This window comes from Hemiscyllium ocellatum, chromosome 24 (genome assembly GCF_020745735.1).
Source record: "Hemiscyllium ocellatum isolate sHemOce1 chromosome 24, sHemOce1.pat.X.cur, whole genome shotgun sequence".
In the NCBI taxonomy this organism is placed as follows: Eukaryota; Metazoa; Chordata; class Chondrichthyes; order Orectolobiformes; family Hemiscylliidae; genus Hemiscyllium; species Hemiscyllium ocellatum.
Genome location: NC_083424.1, coordinates 12384308 through 12402534, shown reverse-complemented (window position 1 = coordinate 12402534; position 18227 = coordinate 12384308). Strand labels below are relative to the sequence as shown.

The 18227-nt window shown below is 42.0% G+C and overlaps 1 protein-coding gene across 1 annotated transcript in view; it reads right to left on the bottom strand.

The window, feature by feature from the left end:
• Positions 1-17880, bottom strand: part of LOC132827287 (leucine-rich repeat-containing protein 74B-like) — a 66222-nt gene extending 48342 nt beyond the window's left edge. The window contains exons 1-2 of the mRNA XM_060843920.1: positions 17850-17880; positions 17456-17675 (exon numbers count right to left, since the gene is read on the bottom strand). Of these exons, the coding sequence (XP_060699903.1) occupies positions 17456-17665 (210 nt within the window). The 5' untranslated portion in view covers positions 17666-17675; positions 17850-17880. The remainder of the gene's footprint in view (positions 1-17455; positions 17676-17849) is intronic.
• Positions 17881-18227: the final 347 nt, after the last annotated feature.

The following is an 18227-nucleotide window of genomic DNA, read 5'->3' as shown; positions in this document are numbered from 1 at the left end:
TTGAAACGAAATCAGATTAACTAGTCTACATTAGCCTCATATTGGAAATTATACCAGCAAATCACAGGCCTATTAAATGTTCCATCACAATTTTTAAAAAAAATTCATTTGTGGGATGGGTGCTGCTGGCTGGCCAGCATTGATAGCTCATCCCCATTTACCCTTGAGAAGGTGGTGGTGAGTTGCTGTGTTAATTCGCTGCAGCCCATTTATTGTGCAGTCACAATGCTGGGAGGGAGAGAATTATAGAATTTTGACATAACGACCGTAAAGGAACAGCGGTATATTTCCAAATCAGGGTGGTGAGAGTAGCTTGGAGGGGAACTTACAGGAGGTGGTGTTTCAAAGTATCTGCTGCCCTTCTCCTTCTGGATGGAAGTGGTCGTAGGTTTGGAAGGTTCTAAGGATCTTTGGTGAATTTCTGCAGTGCATCTTGTAAATAGTAGACACTGCTGCTACTACTGAGCGCTGGTGGTGGCGAGATTGAATGTTTGTAGACATGGTGCCAATCAGGCATGTTTTTTTGTTCTGGATGATGTCAAGCTTCTTGAATGTTGTTGGAGCTGCACCCATCCAGCCAAGTGGAGAGTATTCCATCACATTTCTGACTTGTGCCTTGGAGGTGGTAGATAGACTTTGGGGTGTTAGAAGACAACTTACTTGCTGCTGTATCCTTAGTCTCTGACCTGCTCTTGGACCAGTGTTTTTTTAAAAAAATATGTCTATTAGCAAATTTTTTAAATTTCACAAACACAAAATTATTGAAAAATACAAAATTGGTATAATAAAAAGAAAAAAAAAATCACAAATTACAATACAACGACTGTCTACTAACTATTAACCTATCCCTTGCAAGGCAACACCAATAAATAAGCAAATAACTAAGATTAAAAAAAAGTTAAAAATAAAACAATACAGAACAGCTATGCTCGGCGTAAAAACTCCCAAACAAAGAAATGGGAGCATTGTGTATATATACAGTATTAACTCGAGACCCCCTTCAGGGCCCAGGGCTTGACAAACCTAACCATGCTGGTTAAACAAACACCCTAGTTAAGATAGCTGACAAATCTATACCCAAATAATTCAAGTAGGGCTGTCATGTCTTATAAAAATGGTCTGTTGGGTGGTAAACCATGTTTGTAAAAGGTCCAAGGGAATGTGCTCCATAATTAATTTCTACCATCCCAGCAAGCCCAGTAGGTTCTCAGACACCCAGCTCATCGGAATATTCTTCCATGCACAGTATGCAAGAACATTAAATAGTTTCTTCGCATGTCCGTGTAAAGATAGTAAATTCAGTTGACCTAAGAGGAGAGTTATCGGGTCTACTTTGACTTCAGTCCTGGGCATGTCCAGAAGCAATAGGTAAGAGTGCCTACACTTATTTTACATTTGGGGCGTGCTGAAGATGCCACTTTTTTTTTAAAAAAAAGTCACCAGATGGTCCACTGCCATATGAACCCTATGCAGAACTTTTAACTGCATAGCGCATGTCCTATTACAGATTGAGATCTTTCAAGTATTCTCCCATGTTTGAGAAGAGATCTCCACTCCTAGCTCTTGCTCCCAGACCTCACATAACCGGTTAATATCCTGCCAGGCCCTGCCACCCAGCAGGCGATAGAGGGCACTAACCAAAAGGGTGCTTGTGGTATGTAGCAACAACTTCTCTGTATGGGGCTTATAGGGCTTAGTGAGAAACGTAGTCTTCTTCTGGATGAAATCCCTAACCTGAAAAAAATGGAAAAGATCTTTGCTGGGCAACCTGTATTTGCGGCTAAGTTGCTCAAAAAACATCATAACCTCCCCTCAAACAAGTCTCCCAAACTAGAAACTCTTCTCGCTGCCTATAGTTTGACTTTGAGTCCATCATCCCTGGTCGAAACCCTGGCATACCTACTATAGACACAAGTCTTGGATAAGCGACCTAACTCTGACACATTGCCCCTCCACGCCTTGATTGTACTCATGACAATGGGGTTCCAGCAGTGGTCCATGACTGTCTTCATCTTATCCATGAACAACAGGTTAATAAGAGGGCACTTTGCCTAGCAGGCCTCGATATCCAGTCCTATTGAGTTTGGATCGTTACCTACCCAATCGCAGACAAAGGACAGCAGGGAACTCGATTGATACATCCTGATGTCTGGGAAATCAACTTCTCCCCTTCCTTAAGGCAACTGCAATTTAGTAAGTTTGATGAGGGGCCACCCATGATGCCAGACAAAGGAATCAAACCATCCCATAATTTTCTGCAACGTTGACCTGGGAAACATTATAGGGAACGTACGCATAGGATAAAGCAAACGAGGAAGAACATTCATCTTAATGAGAGATATTTGGCCCGGCCATGAAATTGGAAGAGCCTCCCATCTCTGGAGATCCCGCCTAGTATTGTCGAACAAGTGAGCAAAGTTACTCCGAAATAACAGATCAAACTTGGAGGTAATTAAAATGCCTAGGTATCAGAACCCTGCCCGTGACCACTTAAAAGGGAACTTAGGGCCTTGAGGTTTCTCTGATTTTGCAAAGTTAATCTTATTTTCTGAAATAGCCCCAAATGAACTGATACATGGTATCAAGTGGGGTACGGAGGTCATCGGCTTGGATAAAAACAGAAGGACATCATCATCCGCATACAGTGTAATCTTGTGTGCCCTCAATCCCACTTGCGGAGCGGTTATGTGGATGTTCTGACTATTGGCCTCTGCCAGCAGCTCTATCACCAACGTAAACAATAACAGTGAGAGGGGCAGCCTTACTGACTATCCTTACCAATCCTAAAATTCCCAGACTTCACCTCACCTCATTGGTGATGACCGCTGACAGAGGGTGGCGATATAAAACCTCCACCCACCTAACAGAGACCCCACCCAACTCAAACTGTTCTAAGACATAAAAAAGATACGGCCATTCCACACAGTCAAATGCTTTCTCTGCATCTAAGGAAATGACCAATTCTTGAATTGATCGTTGCTGACAAACTCAGACCATATTCAGCAACCTTCTGATATTATTAGAGGACTCACGGCCCCTTATAAAGCCTCTCTGGTCCTCTTTAACAATATGGGGCAACACCCATTCTAATCTTAGACAGAATCTTGAAATCTGAATTCAATAGAGATGGGCCTGTATGAGGCACAATCCTCAGGAACCTTCCCCTTCTTAAGAATAAAGGAAATATTAGCTTCTCTCAAAAATGGTGGTAGGCATTCATGCATATAGGAGTGATTGTACATCTTCAACATCGGCCCTGATAGAATCCCTGTAAACTTTTTATAAAACTCAACCAGGAAACCATCAGAGCCAGGCACTTTCCCACTCTGAATCTGCCTAGCTGCCTCCTGTATTTCTTGAACTGTCAAGGGGGCATTAAGGAGAGAGGCCTGTGCCAAGGTTACCCCTGCGAGGTCTAGGTTCTCAAAAAAGGCCTCAATTTTAGCCCTCCTGTCCTCGCAACCTTCAGACTGATACAATTCAGAGTAAAGTCTCCAAAAAGCCTCATTAGTCATTTTATCATTGTATGTAGGGACCCCAGCACTGTCTGATTGCTGTCATGGATTGGGGAGCACACTTTTTCCTAGTCAGGTATGCTAAATACTTCTCCAGCCTAACCCCATATTCAAACAGCCTTTGTCTAGCAAAAGCAAGTTCTTTCTTCACGTTTTGTGTCAGTATTGAATTCAAGGCAGCCTGGAAGGACCTTGATCCCACTGTAGCTTAGTCACCGAAGGCCGCGCAAAATATGCCGCCTTGGCGGCTTTCAACTGTGTCTTAAGGAGATGCTGCTGTTCCTCCTTCAGTAGTTTCCAGCTAGCCGAATAGGAAATAGCTAATCCCCTAGTGATCTCCCATAGCATAAACAGACTACTAGCCGTGCTTGAGTTGATGGTCAAGAATTCCTGAAATTCTTTCAAAAAAGTATTCCACAAATTTGGAATCCTTAAGGAGAAAAGGGTCTGCAAACCTAGCCCCTCACTCTTAGTCTTAACTTCCAAATATACCACTGCATGATCAGAGATAGCTACATTCCCAATTTTGCAACCCATAATTGAATCCAGAAGGGCGGAGGTAGCCAGAAAGTGATCATTCCTAGTGTGACATTTATGTGGGTTTGAAAATAAAGTGAAATCCCTGCCGGTAGGGTGAAGACATCACCAAATATCCATCAACCCCAACTCCTCGCATAAGTCAGCCACCTGCTTGGCCTATGAAGCAGTAGTTGGGGGCCCACTAGGCACCCTGTCCACTGTCGGATCCAAAAGACACCGCTCACTCTAGCACCTGGATCCGACTGGATGAGGACTCCATCGCAGCTTCCGAAGCCTTAGTTTGACCATCCACCTCCTCCAGCCACTCCCAGAGGCCCTGGATCTCCTGCTCATGCTTCTGAAGCATGGATGCGATAGGTTGGACCTGGGCGTGAATCTCCCCATGGAGCTCCTCAATTACAGCCCCAACTTTCAAGGTAAGTCTCTCCATCACCGCAGCCAATTCCTGTGAGTCTGTCAAGTCCCCAGGGGGTTCAGGAGAAGCTGCCATCTCTAGTATGCGTGGTGCAACAGGGGAGTGTCCTCCCTGCAGATGTTTGCTCACTCCTTTTCCGTTTGGCATCCTTGCCATTCCAAAAGGTGTTCTGCAAGGTTTTAAACTAGTAATTCCACCAGATAAGTTGGCCAGGGATGGCAAAAAAACACCAGTATGCCTTGGCTGTTAGACAGAGCTGTCCACAGCAGTTTTACATAATCATCGCCATCTTGCTGAGTCCACTGTGTTTATGAGTTGAGTCCAGTTGAGTTTCTGGTCAATGGTAACCCAAAGGGTGTTGAGAGTGGGGGAAAGTCAGTAATGGTAATATCGTTGAATGTCATGGGGCAGTGGTTGGAGTGTCTCTTATTAATGTTGAAAAGAATTCAGCAATTTCAATTAGAAACCTGACCAAAATAAACTATATACTAAAGATCCTCATCTACATTTAATTTATAAGAGCAGCTGATGGAAGGAAATGTGCCAGTTGCCCAGTAAAAAGAAGATTCATTAGGTATTGATTATTTGCTAGCTCGTAGGATGTTGATACAGATGTGGGCATTATTTATGTTCAAACCTTGATCTTCAGCATTGGCAAGTAGCTTTATTAATGAAAGCTACAAAAGTTGAACTATAAATGGTGCAAGTTTTGTTACAGTTGTACAAAGCTCTGATTTGGTATTTGTTTGAACTGTGGACAATCCTGGCAGGACAATTATATGTAGAGCCCTTCCAAAAGATGGGTTGCAACTTCAAGCATTTGAGAGCTTTACAAAATGCAGGTAGTTACAGTTCTGCATGGACAATAACACTGAATAAAGTAATTGTAAAACTCTGAGTGTACAGTTTAAAACATTGCTCAATGACAAGATGTTGAGACTCTCAGGATGAGGATGCACATTTCTTTCACGTCCTGCTGAGTGCAAGACAAAGTGCTTTGACTGTGTCTTTTTGAAATGTGAAAGCAAATGTATGTGAAGAATTTCCAAAATGTCAAGCAACTATTCTGTTGAACAATGGAACACATAAGCAATAGTTTCAATAGATTGTTCATCCGACAAGTCAAACTAGACCTGGTCATAATGGTGCACTTTAATAAATGATTAAACACTGTTGAACCCTCTCCTGGTACCATTTGAAGGAAAGGTTTCCCCAGTGTCCTGGCTAATTGTTATTTTTTTAACTAACTAATTTAAAAATATATCCAGGATCACGTATTCAATGTCATTTGATAAACTTTACTATGCATATTCTCCACAATAAAATGTCATAAAGAAGTTCTGGCATTATCATGTTGGGTGTTTGAGAGAGTTCCCAATGAGCAATTTGACTGCCAAATTTCCTATAATACAACAGAGACTATACATCAAAAAAGTACTCCATTGGCTGCTAGTACTCCAGCAGTTGTGAAAACCTTGAGTTAGCAATTGACATTAAGCATAACTTTCAAAAGGAAATAGACTGGTTTCCTTGTGAGCAAGGATATTCGACTGAACAATTTAAAATATAAAATCCTAAATTATGGCATGCATTGCACCTATGAAAACCCCAAAGTATTTTATGGGAACTGAGTAGCTTTAGGACATGGGAGGACCCTACTATACAAATTTAAGTATTTACTTCCTACTTGTGGCAGAGTGGTACTATCACTAGATTAGTAGAGCCACAGAGAGATATACAGCATGGAAACAGACCCGTTGCTCCAACCCGTCCATGCCAACCAGATATCTTAACATAATCTACTCCCATTTGCCAGTACTTGACCCATATCCCTGTAAACCCTGCCTATTCATACACCCATCCAATTCTTCTGGCAGCTAATTCCAGCTTATATGCACCAGCAAAAAGTTGCCCCTTAGGTCCCTTTTAAATTTTTCCCCACTCACCCTCTAGTTCTGGACTCCCCCATCCCAGGGAAAAGACCTTGTCTATTTACCTTATCCATGCCCCTCATGATTTTATAAATCTTATTATGACATGGGGTAAACCCTCTGGCTTAATTTAAACCAGCAACACAGGACAGATTTATCCCTTGCAGTAATCTGTAAATTCGAGAGGGCAAGAAAAATTTAAAGTAAGAATTAACAACTTTATTTCTTAAAGTATAACAGATAATAATTAACTAACAGCTACTTACAACTCCTTCCTCTAATCTAGCTTTTATCTTCACTTCTATAATACTAGTCCAATAACACCCCTGATTGAGATTTACAAACCAAAACTTCTTATCTCAAAACCAGGCAGCTTTTGGTTCTTCTCTGTATTCCTGTCTTCTTTTTGGGGATTCTGCTTCACAGGTTACTGATCGATAAAGGTAACGTTAAGAAAACTATTTTTTGTGCAGTCTTCACAAGCTGGTATTTTGCAGTTCTCCTCTCAACTGTTCAATTTTCCCTGGTCATATATTCCCAAAGCATCAGATTGTGTCATTGGCTTTGAAGATTGTCAACATACAAAATTCAAATGATTGGAATTTAGTATTTTTCATGGTATAATTTAAACTGATTGCCTGGAGACAAAAACAAATTCAAATTTGGCCAACCAGCTAATCGAGCTGTTCAACCAAATGTTACATTATTTTTTTTTCAGAACATTTGGTGCTGTCAGGTGATTCTACTAGCTTTTAACTTTCTTAAAAAAGGTACAGTATACTCATCTTCATAACACCTGCCCCCTGAAGAAAAAAGGGACCATCATAACGAAAAGATGAAAAGTAAGGGGTGGCACAGTGGCTAGCACTGCTGCCTCACAGCGCCAGAGACCCAGATTCAATTCCCGCCTCAGGCGACTTAATGTGTGGAGTTTGCACATTCTCCCAGTATCTGCGGGGGTTTCCTCTGGGTGCTCCGGTTTCCTCCCACAGTCCAAAAATGTGCAGGTTAGGTGAATTGGCTATGCTAAATTGCCCGTAGTGTTAGGGGCAGGGGTAAATGTAGGGGAATAGATCTGGGTGTGTTGCATTTCGGCGGGTCAGTGTGGACTTGTTGGGCCAAAGGGCCTGTTTCTACACTAAGTAATCTAATCATATTTTTCTTTTTTTAAAAACACATTACCTTAATAACAGATTAATTTAAGTTCACCTTAAGTTGTTCACATATACATTAAATACATTTTAGGTGAGATTTGTATTTATCAGTTAAATCTGCAACAATGTATCTGTGATTACATTCTTACGACCCACAACATGTATGATTTTAAAACTAAAAGTCTGGAACCTAAGACTCCAATGAAATAGTCTCATATTCTTGTCTTTTAAGCGTTCTAAGAATGTAAGAAGATTGTGATCCGTGTACACAACCGTCTCCAACACATTTAATGTGTATGTCATGAACAAATATTGTAAGGCCAGTCCCAAACTCAATAGTTCCTTCGATCATAGAGTATTTCCTTTGGTGGATGTTGATTTTCTTCAAAAAGTAACCAACTGGCAGTTTAAGCCCATCCTCATCTTCCTGCAGGACTATAACTCCAACTCCAATGTCACTAGCATCGATGGAGACTTTAAAAGGCTTTGAAAGGTTTGGTGCAGCTAAAACTGGTTTGGTGGTTACTATGGCTTTCAAATGATCAAATGCCTCCTGACATGGTTCTATTCACTGAAACTTTGTTCTTCTTTAGTAAATCGGTTAACGGTGTTACTGCTGAAATTTGGAACAAACTTCCGATAGAATCTGCTGAGTCCTAAGAATTGAAGCACCTCTTTTTTCGAGTTTGGCCATGGAAATTTCTCAATGGCCTTGGTCTTTGGATTCTGTGGGGTCAACATTCCATTCCATGTTATGTCCCAAGAACGTCACCTCTGCTTTCGTGATTTCAGTTTTGTTTAAGCTTATCAACAGTTTTGCTTCTCATAGTTGTTCAAAGAGCTCTGCCAACTGTACCATGTGATCTTTCCAGGACATACTGAAGATCACTACATCATCCAAATAGACTGCACAGTCACAACTCTGTTCGTCAAGCATGGCCTCCACCTCCATCTGGACCTGTCTGGTTTTGAAAGTATTAAGCCAATAGGGGTGGTGTTTTATCAGAGCAATATTCCCTACGTCTGCATTAGTCCTCCCCTCCTGATTCTTACACAGTCCTTTTACTGCAGTAACAAATGTTTCAACTGCAATCTACGTTCTTGAGAAAGACAGCTTACTAATAACCTGTCCCACTCCTCAAGGACTACTTCATTTTTTAATCTATTTTGAGGCACATCAAAATCCACATCATCTGGATTGGATCCTCATTCTGCAGGGCAGTAACTAACACCTGTTTCTCCAGTTCTTTCTCTCTCGTGTAATATGGTTTCAACATGTTCACATGACATATCCAATACCATTTTTATCACCCCATCTGACATCTTTACTAGATAGTTCACCTGCCATAACTTTTCTTAATTTAATTGGGACCACTAAACCTAGCTTTGAAGAGATCTCCTGTCACTGGTAACAGTACTAACAGGTCATCCCCTTGGGAAAACATCCAAATCTCAGAACTTTTATCTGCCACCTATTCTATACCATGCCCTCTTTAGGTGCTGTTTAACTAACTCACTTAATTTAATCTCTCCCACACCTCTGATAAATAATCTAAGTGTGAGATCTCGGACTTTGGTCCTGTCAATTTTTCTTTAATTAATTTCAAAGGGCCTCTCACTTCATGCCCAAATGTTAACTCAAAGGGAGTGAACTGAGTAGATTCATTTGGGGCATCTCCAATGGCAAAAATACGAATGGGATACCTTTATCCCAATTGTTCGGATAATCCTGACAGTATGCTCTATAACATGGTCTTCAAAGTCTGATGCCACCTTTCAAATGCTCCCTGGGATTCACGAAAATACGCACTGGATTTAAAGTGCTGTATACCCAAGCTATCCATAACCTCTTTAAAACAGCCTAGCAATAAAACTTGACCCGCAGTCTGACTGAATCTCTCTGGTATCCCATACCGTGTGAAGAAAGCTACTAACTCCTACTACAATCTTTTTGCCTTGATATTTCGTAATGGTGTTGCCTCCAGAAATCTGGTAGACACAGCAATTATGGTTAACAAGAACGTGATCCCACTTTTTGTTTTAGGGAGGGGACCGACACAATCAATTATAATCCACGTGAAAGGTTCTTCAAATGCGGGAATTGGCAACAAAGGTGCTGGCTTTATAACTGCCTGTGGCTTACCTACCATTTGACAAGTATGACATGTATGCCAAAAGTTAGCTACATCCTTATGCATTTCAGGCCAATAAAAATGTTTTTGAACCTTACTCTGAGTCTTTCGTACCCAGAGGTGACTTCCAACAGCTAGTTTATGTGCTACCTGTATGTTATCGGCAACACAAGCTGGTGCACTTCGACCCCTTTCTCCTCTGCACAAACCTGCCGTTTCAAGACCTCCAGCACTTCCTCCTAGGTTATCTGGACATTTTGCATGATGTCACCATCTATTTCCCTACAGTCTATGTCTTCCATATCCTTTTCTACAGTAAATACTAATGCAAAATATTCACTTTGTATCTCCCCCATTTTCTGTGGCTTCACACAAAGGCCACCTTGCTGATCTTTGAGGGGCCCTATTCTCTCCCTAGTTATCCTTTTGTCCTTAATATATTTGTAAAAACTCTTTGGATTCTCCTTAATTTTAGTTGCCAAAGCTATCTCATGTCCCCTTTTTGCCTTCCTGATTTCCCTCTTAGGTTTACTCCTACTTCCTTTATACTCTAAGGATTCACTCGATCTATCCTGTCTATACCATACATATGCTTCCTTTTTTTACTTAACCAAACCCTCAATTTCTTTTGTCATCCAGCATTCCCTATACCTACCAGCCTTCCCTTTCACCCTGACAGGAATATACTTCCTCTGGATTCTTGTTATCTCATCTCTGAAGACTTCCCATTTTCCAGCTGTCCCTTTACCTGCGAACATCTGCCCCCGAATCAGCTTTCGAAAATTCTTGCTTAATACTGTCAAAAATGGGCCTTTCTCCAATTTACAACTTCAACTTTTAGATCTAGTCTATTCTTTTCCATCACTATTTTAAAACAAATAGAATTATGGTCATTGGCCCTAAAGTGCTCCCCCACTGACACCTCAGTCACCTGCCCTGCCTTATTTCCCAAGAGTAAGTCAAGTGTTGCACATTACAACCGCATACTGAATCAGAAAATTGTCTTGTACACACTTAAAAAATTCCTCTCCATCTAAACATTTATCACTATTGGAAGTCCCAGTCGATGTTTGGAAAGTTAAAATCCCCAACCATAACTACCTTAATTATTCTTACAGATAGCCAAGATCTCCTTACAAGTTTGTTTCTCAATTTCCCTTGGACTATCGGGGCGGGGGGGGTCTATAATACAATTCCAATAAGGTGATCATTCCTTTCTTATTTCTCAGTTCCACCCAAATAACTTCCCTGGATGTATTTCTGGGAATATCCTCCCTCAGCACAGCTGTAATGCTATCCCTTATCAAAAATGCCACTCCCCCCCCCCCTCTCTTGCCTCCCTTTCTATCCTTCCTGTAGCATTTATATCCTGGAACATTAACCTGCCCACCCCGAGCCATGTTTCTGTAATTGCTATGATATCCCAGTCCCATGTTCCTAACCATGCCCTGAGTTCATCTGCCTTCCCTGTTAGGCCCCTTGCATTGAAATAAATGCAGTTTAATTTATGTGTCCCACCTTGTCCCTGCCTGCCCTGACTGTTTGACTCACTTCTGTTCTCAGCTGTACCCATCTCAGATCGATCTCTTTCCTCACTATCTCCCTGGATCCCACCAGCACCCGCCCCCCCCTTACTAGTTTAAATCCTCCCAAGCAGTTCTAACAAATTTCCGTGCCAGTATAATAGTCCCCTTCCAATTTGGGTGCAATCCGTCCTTATTGTACAGGTCACTTCTACCCCAAAAGAGATTCCAATGATCCAAAAATGTGGATCCTTCCTCCATACACCAGCTTCTTAACCATGCATTCATCTCTTCTATACTCCTATTCCTGCCCTCACTAGCTCGTAGCACTGGGAGTAATCCAGATATTACTACCCTTGAGGACTTCCTTTTTAAATTTCTGCCTAATTCTCTGTAATCTCCCTTCAGAATCTCAACCTTTTCCCTTCCTATGTCATTGGTTCCAAGGTGGAACATGACCTCCTGCTGGCCCCTCTCTCCCCTGAGAACATTCTGCACCCTCTCGGAGACATCCTTGATTCTGGCACCAGGGAAACACCACACATTCTGCTTTTTCGCTGCTGGCCACAGAAACGTTTGTGTGTACCTCAGACTACAGAGCTCCCGAACACAATTGATCTCTTGGAAGCCGACGTACCACTCGTTGCATTAGAGCCAGTCTCAATACCATAAACTTGGCTGTCTGTGCTATGTTCACCTGAGAATCCATCACCCCCTACATTTTCCAAAACAGCATACAAAATGGGTATAACCACAAAAGACTCCTGCACTAGCTGCCTACCTCTCTTACCCTTCCTAGAGTTAACTCATCTATGTGACTGTATCTGAGACTTTTCCCCCTTCGTATGACTGCCATCCATCACATACTGTTGCTGTTGCATATTCCTCATCGCTTCTGTCTGTCTCTCCAACCGATCTACTCGATCTGATAAGATTTGCATCCAACAGCATTTATAGCCGATATAATCCGCAGTAACCCTTAAACTCTCTTTAAACTCCCACACCTGACAAGAAGTACATATCACTGCAAAGGCCATTTTTGCTCTTCACAATCTACAGACCCGAAAATAACACCGTCTTATTCTTCTACAAACACTGCCCTAGGTTAAATTAATAGCTGTGGCTTACATTTTAAGTTTAATCAAGAGACTTCTCTCCAAAAACATATAATCAAGAAAGAATCCACTGTACTCACTAATATGACCTTTCTCTTGGACAGACTTAAAACAACGATTAACTTACCCGATTCTGTGCTGTGAACTTTGCCCAACAGTTCCTCTAAGATTAGTTGTGAATTTCACCATTTGTTAAATTTTCCCAGATGCACTCCGATGTCCAGTGATACACGAATTCAAACAGCAAAGGCGGTAACTGTGCAGGTTCTCTCTCTCTCTCCTGCATTCTAATTCTATCCCTCACAGGACAATATTCTGGCCAGAAGTTGGTCTTATGCACCAGCGTGTACTCATCTGCTAATGCTGCTGCCCTTCTCACTTCATGAACTTGCTATTCCTCCACGTGAATTCTTACCATATCTGGAAGGAAGTTTTTAAACTTCTCCAGCATAATGATTTCTCTTAGAGCCTCAAAAGGTCCTATCTATTTTGAAAGCATGCACCCATCGATCAAAATGACAATGCTTAATACTTTCAAACACAACGAAAGTCTGACCTAGTTCCTTCTTTATGTTTCTGAACCATTGTATATATGCTTCTGGCAGTATTCATAAGCAATTAAAATAGCCTGTTTAACCTCTTCATAATCTCTTGATATCTCATCTGAATATGCAGAAAGGCTGCTGGTTTGCTGCAGGGGACTCGCCTCAGGCAGAGCCAAAAGGTCAGAGGGAGATTGGGCACTTTCCACTGACCTTGCAGTTTGAGCGCCTGGGCAAACTGCTGTGGAGCAGAGGAAGGCCTTGATTGCTGCATGCAGATACTGTGTGTTAGAGAGATACAGAGAGACAGAGAGAGAGATGTCATGACGGTGGGGGAATGCAGTCGGAGTGGGCACAGCTCAATTCACAACATCTTCACCTCTTCCTAGCCTCCGAGAACAGCAAGAAGGATTCCCTGCCAAACAGCGAGTACCAGGAAGTGGGAGGTAATCAAGCACTCTGGGAAGGGCTGGGCTGCTGAGCTGGAGGATTGTGAAGTTTGGATTTCTTGGGGTCTGTGTATTTGAGACAGAGAGAGGGACAGGGTGGTGAAGGTATATGTTGTAGTGTTAGTGTCAGGCATTGCTCTGTCTTTTTCCAACATTCTGCTATCGGAGCCTCCCTCTTGGCACAACTCCTTCTCTCTTGTCCCCAGGCATCTGAAACACACTTGAATGCATTTCCACAGAAACCGGCTGCACGCAGCTCTGTGTGTATATGGCCTGGACTGGTTGATAGGGAGAGGAGCGCAGTGTTGGGGGAGGCAGTGTTCTTGTCAGAGAACAGTGGACAGAACGTGGCTTGCTTTGAGAGAAACGTGCCTCTGAGGGGGGCAATGGGTGGCATAAAGCAGGATTTTCAAGTAAATAAACCTGCTACACTCACAGCCAATCCTCAGGGAAAGGCTGCTGCTTCCTGTTGCCATTCCAGAATATTCTCTAATTGTGGAATTCCCAACAAATTTCCTGAAGACCTTGATTGTTGTCTGTCGGCAGTTTGGATCAAACAGATCCAGAGAAGACATTTTGACTTGTGGAGAGAGCCCTTAATAACTGTCTCAACTGAGTCACAGCGGTAAACAATATATACCTGCATATACTTTAGGAAGATTAGGAGAGAGGAACTGTAGGTATAGAAAAAGGAGGGAGAAAAAAAACCCAGCTGCACAGTGGCTCAGTGGTTAGCACTGCTACCTCAGTGCCAGGGACCCATCTGGAGTTTGCATATTCTCCCAGTCTCTGTATAGGTCTCCTCTAGGTGCTCCAGTTTGTTCCCACAATCCAAAGATGTGCAGGTTAGGTGGATTAGCCATGCTAAATTGCCTGTAGTGTTCATGGAGGTGTAGGTTAAGTGTGTTCATTAAGGGAAATCTAGAGTAATGGGGTAGGGGAGTGGGTTTGGGTAGGATACTCTGCGGTGTGGATTGGTTGGGTCAAATGGCCTGTTTCCGCACTGTGATTCTGATAATGCGGCAAATACCTTCACTAGCTCGGCCTACCAGTTTAGTCTGACCAAGCATTATCCATAAATCCTTGGACCACACCTTAGTGTTTCAGTAATTCCCTTAAAATTTCAGATTTACTTTTGTCCTTGGTTAAACCCTGGTTAAAACTTCTAAACTTTCTTGGCAAATTTAAGAATCACTTTCAAATCCCAGAACCTCTTTAGCAATTTTAAGAGCCATTTCTCTCACTTTTACTTTAATCAACCACAAGCTACCAAAGGAAACAAATTCTCTCTCCTAACTTTTATTTAAAGATCTAGGACACTGACCTGCAGGTGTTTAAATTTGTTGGGATTTTATGTACCCCCAAATCTATTCAAATCTGTCTAAACCAGTTCAAATCCCAATGATGAGCCCCCAACCTGTTACGACATGGGGTAAACCCTCCTGCTTAATTTAAACCAGCAATACAGAACAGATTTATCCTGTGCCGTAAACAACTATTTACAACTCCTTCCTCTAACCTAGCTTTTATCTTCCCTTCTGTAATACTAGTCTGATAACACCCCCTGATTAAGATTTACAAAACAAAGCCGGGGCAGCTTTTAGTCTTCTCTGTATTCCTGTCTTCTTTTCTTCTTCTTGGGGATTCTGCTTCACAGGTTACCGATCAATAAAAGGTACCTTTAACAGAGCTATTTTTCTGGCAGTCTTTACAAGCTGGTATTTGGCAGTTCTCCTCTCAACTGTTCAATTTTCCATGGTCATATATCCCCAAAGCATCAGATTGTGTCATTGGCTTTAAGATTGTCAACATACTAAATTCAAAGTTGACTGGAATTTGGTATTTTTCATGGTATAATTTAAACCAATTGGCTGATTTTGTATCTGTTTTTGTCTCCAGGCAACCAGCTAATCCAGTTGTTCAACCAAATGTAACCTGTTTTTTCAGAACACTTGGTGCTATCAGGTAGTTCTACTGGCTATTAACTTTCTTAAGAGTACAGTACATCCACATCTTCATAACAACCTCTATAAAGTCACCCCTCAGTTTCCAACGCTCCAGGCAAAAAAGCCCCAGCCTATTTGGCCTCTGCCTATATTTCAACTCCTCCAAACTTGGCAATCCTTGTAATCTTTTCTGAACCCTTCATGGATGAAAAACATAGTCAACACTTCTAAACAATATAGAAAAATTTGAACACTGACTGCCTTATAGTTGAGGATCCTAGCACAGCAAACTTTGTTTTAAGAACTTGCACTCTCAATAAACCAGCAAAAAATAAACCTCCTTGAAATACCCTAAGTTTACTGCATTATCGCAATCTCCGCAACGTTCAAGTAGCCAGTTGAGGCTGAGAGTGAGAAGGCTTGCTGCCATTAAATTTTATTTAAGGCTAGGTTGCATCATTATTTAAGTGATTTATGCTGTAAGTAAAGTATAACAGTGATGTGTATACCTCCTGCATTATGTTTCTATTACTTAGTGTGTGTTTTTACATTGATCAAGAGATTCACATAATCAGTTCGAATATTTTAACAACCAGCACACTCCTATGCCCACAGATGCTAGTTATTGATAAGTTTTCTGTATCAGTATAGATGTCGTGGTTGTTGAAGACACTCATCTGAAGGTGGCCGAAGGCAGTACTTGTGGATCTCCGCATCAATGTCTGCCTTAGATGACAAGTGCCTCTCCAGGTTGGGGAATTGTTCCACATTTGGGACAATTTGATCTTAATGGAGGGACAGGCCAGATGCCCTGGGTCAGGTCAGGAAAGGACTTCTGTTGGTAATTTAGAACCCCAAGCTAATTTCTGGGGACAAAGGATCAATTCCCATCATGTCAGATGGTGAAAGGTGAAATCATTTTTAAAAAATGTTGACCATGTAACTGCAGTTGATAGCCATTTAAAAACAAAACAAACATTTAGTTAAATAATGTACTTTAGGGAAGGAAATCCATCATCCTTACCTGGTCTGGCTTACCTGCAACTCTATACCTACAGCAATGAGTGATGGGCACAGCCAGCCACACCCACTAATAAAAATATAATTGTTGCACTTGTCAGTTGGCCTACTTGGGTCAGTTAGCTGGACAGTTTGTTTGCAAACAGTGATATCAATACCATGGGTTCAATTTCCACACTGACTGAGCTTACCATGAAGGGCTCTCCTTCTCAATCTCTCTCCTCACCCGAAGCATGGTGACCCTCCAATTATGCCACCATTCACCATTGTTAGAAATGGGGAAAAGTATTGTTTTTGTAGATATAGCAAAAGCATACAGAAAAGGGGTACAGCAAGAGAACTATTAACTCTGCAGGTATTTAGGGAAGAGTATCTCTACTTTTCAGTGCATAATTATGGATAATTATGTACTAACTTTAATGTAGATTTATTAAAGAAAATAATTCCTTTTACCATAATGTTTAAAACAACAGTTTCAGCAAAAAGCCAAGATAACTGAAACATATAAGCGAAACATGAAAAAGATATATTGTTAAGATGTACGTACAAGAATGGAATGTACCTATGGATAATGAAAGAATTTACAAAGGGGAACATCGAGATAAGAGTTTAGTCTTATGACAGCACGTGCAAGGGGGAAATTGCCAACTTGGAAAGAAAGGGGCAATGGGTGTGGAGCAGGATGGGTAGAGGCAAAATAGTCAGAGAAATTGTGTCATTAGGAGTCTGGAGAGATGACCTCACTCAGCTCAAAAGGGTATAACTGTACATTCCTGAAGAAAGGCTTATGCCCGAAACGTCGAATTTCCTGTTCCTTGGATGCTGCCTGACCTGCTGCGTTTTTCCAGCAACACATTTTCAGCTATAAGCGTACACTAACCTAAATTCTAATTTGCTTATGCAATTGAAACCCTTATTTGCAAGTTCGTAATAAACTGTCTTGTTTCCAGTTTTGGTGGTCTCGTCTAAATTTTATTGAGTTTGGTTTCTAACACCACCTCTCTCTCTAACGAGAGAGCAGCACTATGTTCTGCTAAGACACGGGGGAGACCTTACCTGTGACTCTACTCCCGCGGTTGGCTCTTAAATACAAAAAAAAAGGGACGGGCAACAAATGCTGGCCCAGGCTATGACATGCGTGACTATATGCACAGAATAACACATCGAACCTACTTTGAAGTCGACGCTGCCTCTGCTGAAGGAGTTGCGGGGTCTGCTGGGGGGCTTGCTGCTGATACCCCCGAGTTGATGTAGGTAAACACCTGCTGCACGAACCTTCTGAACTCCTTCTGTTCTATCCACCTTGTCAGTCTCTCTCTCTCCCTCTCCCGCCTCTGTCCCAGCATCAGCATCTTCCTTGGAAGATTTCTCGGTGAGCACCATTGCCTTCGAACTGAGAGCAGAATTCAAACAAAAAAAAACTGTCAATCTCCAATATCTGACAGCGTAAATTACTCTTCCTCCAAAAATTATAATAACAACATTACTGTGGTTGTTTTTAATCCCGTTTCTCCCCCACAGATAAGGAGGAAACAGACCATACCGCCCAACCAACCCCTCAACCTACCTTGATGATGAAGCGGTCCCCGCCCGTGTAATGATTGACACCCGAGTTAACCAATAGTAGCTCCCATTATTGACATTCACGTGACCAATTGACCAATGGGAGTCTCTAAGGCGGAACTTGAGGCGAAGCAGCAAGTTCGATGGGCTCCCCGGTTGCCATGGCGACCGAAAACAATCCACTTTTCCCAAAGTTCCGCCTTTCCAAAAGTTATTCCCACCTTTTAACAACCGCAGAAGCGAAAGACGTCGAAAAAAGTCGAATGCAAACCATCGCCAGTCCTCGTTTTTTTAAAAATATAACGGTCAAAGCCCAACCGTCACCCCCTTCCCCAGAATTCCTTGCGTCAGCAGCCACGCTTTTTGGGGGGCGGGAGATAAA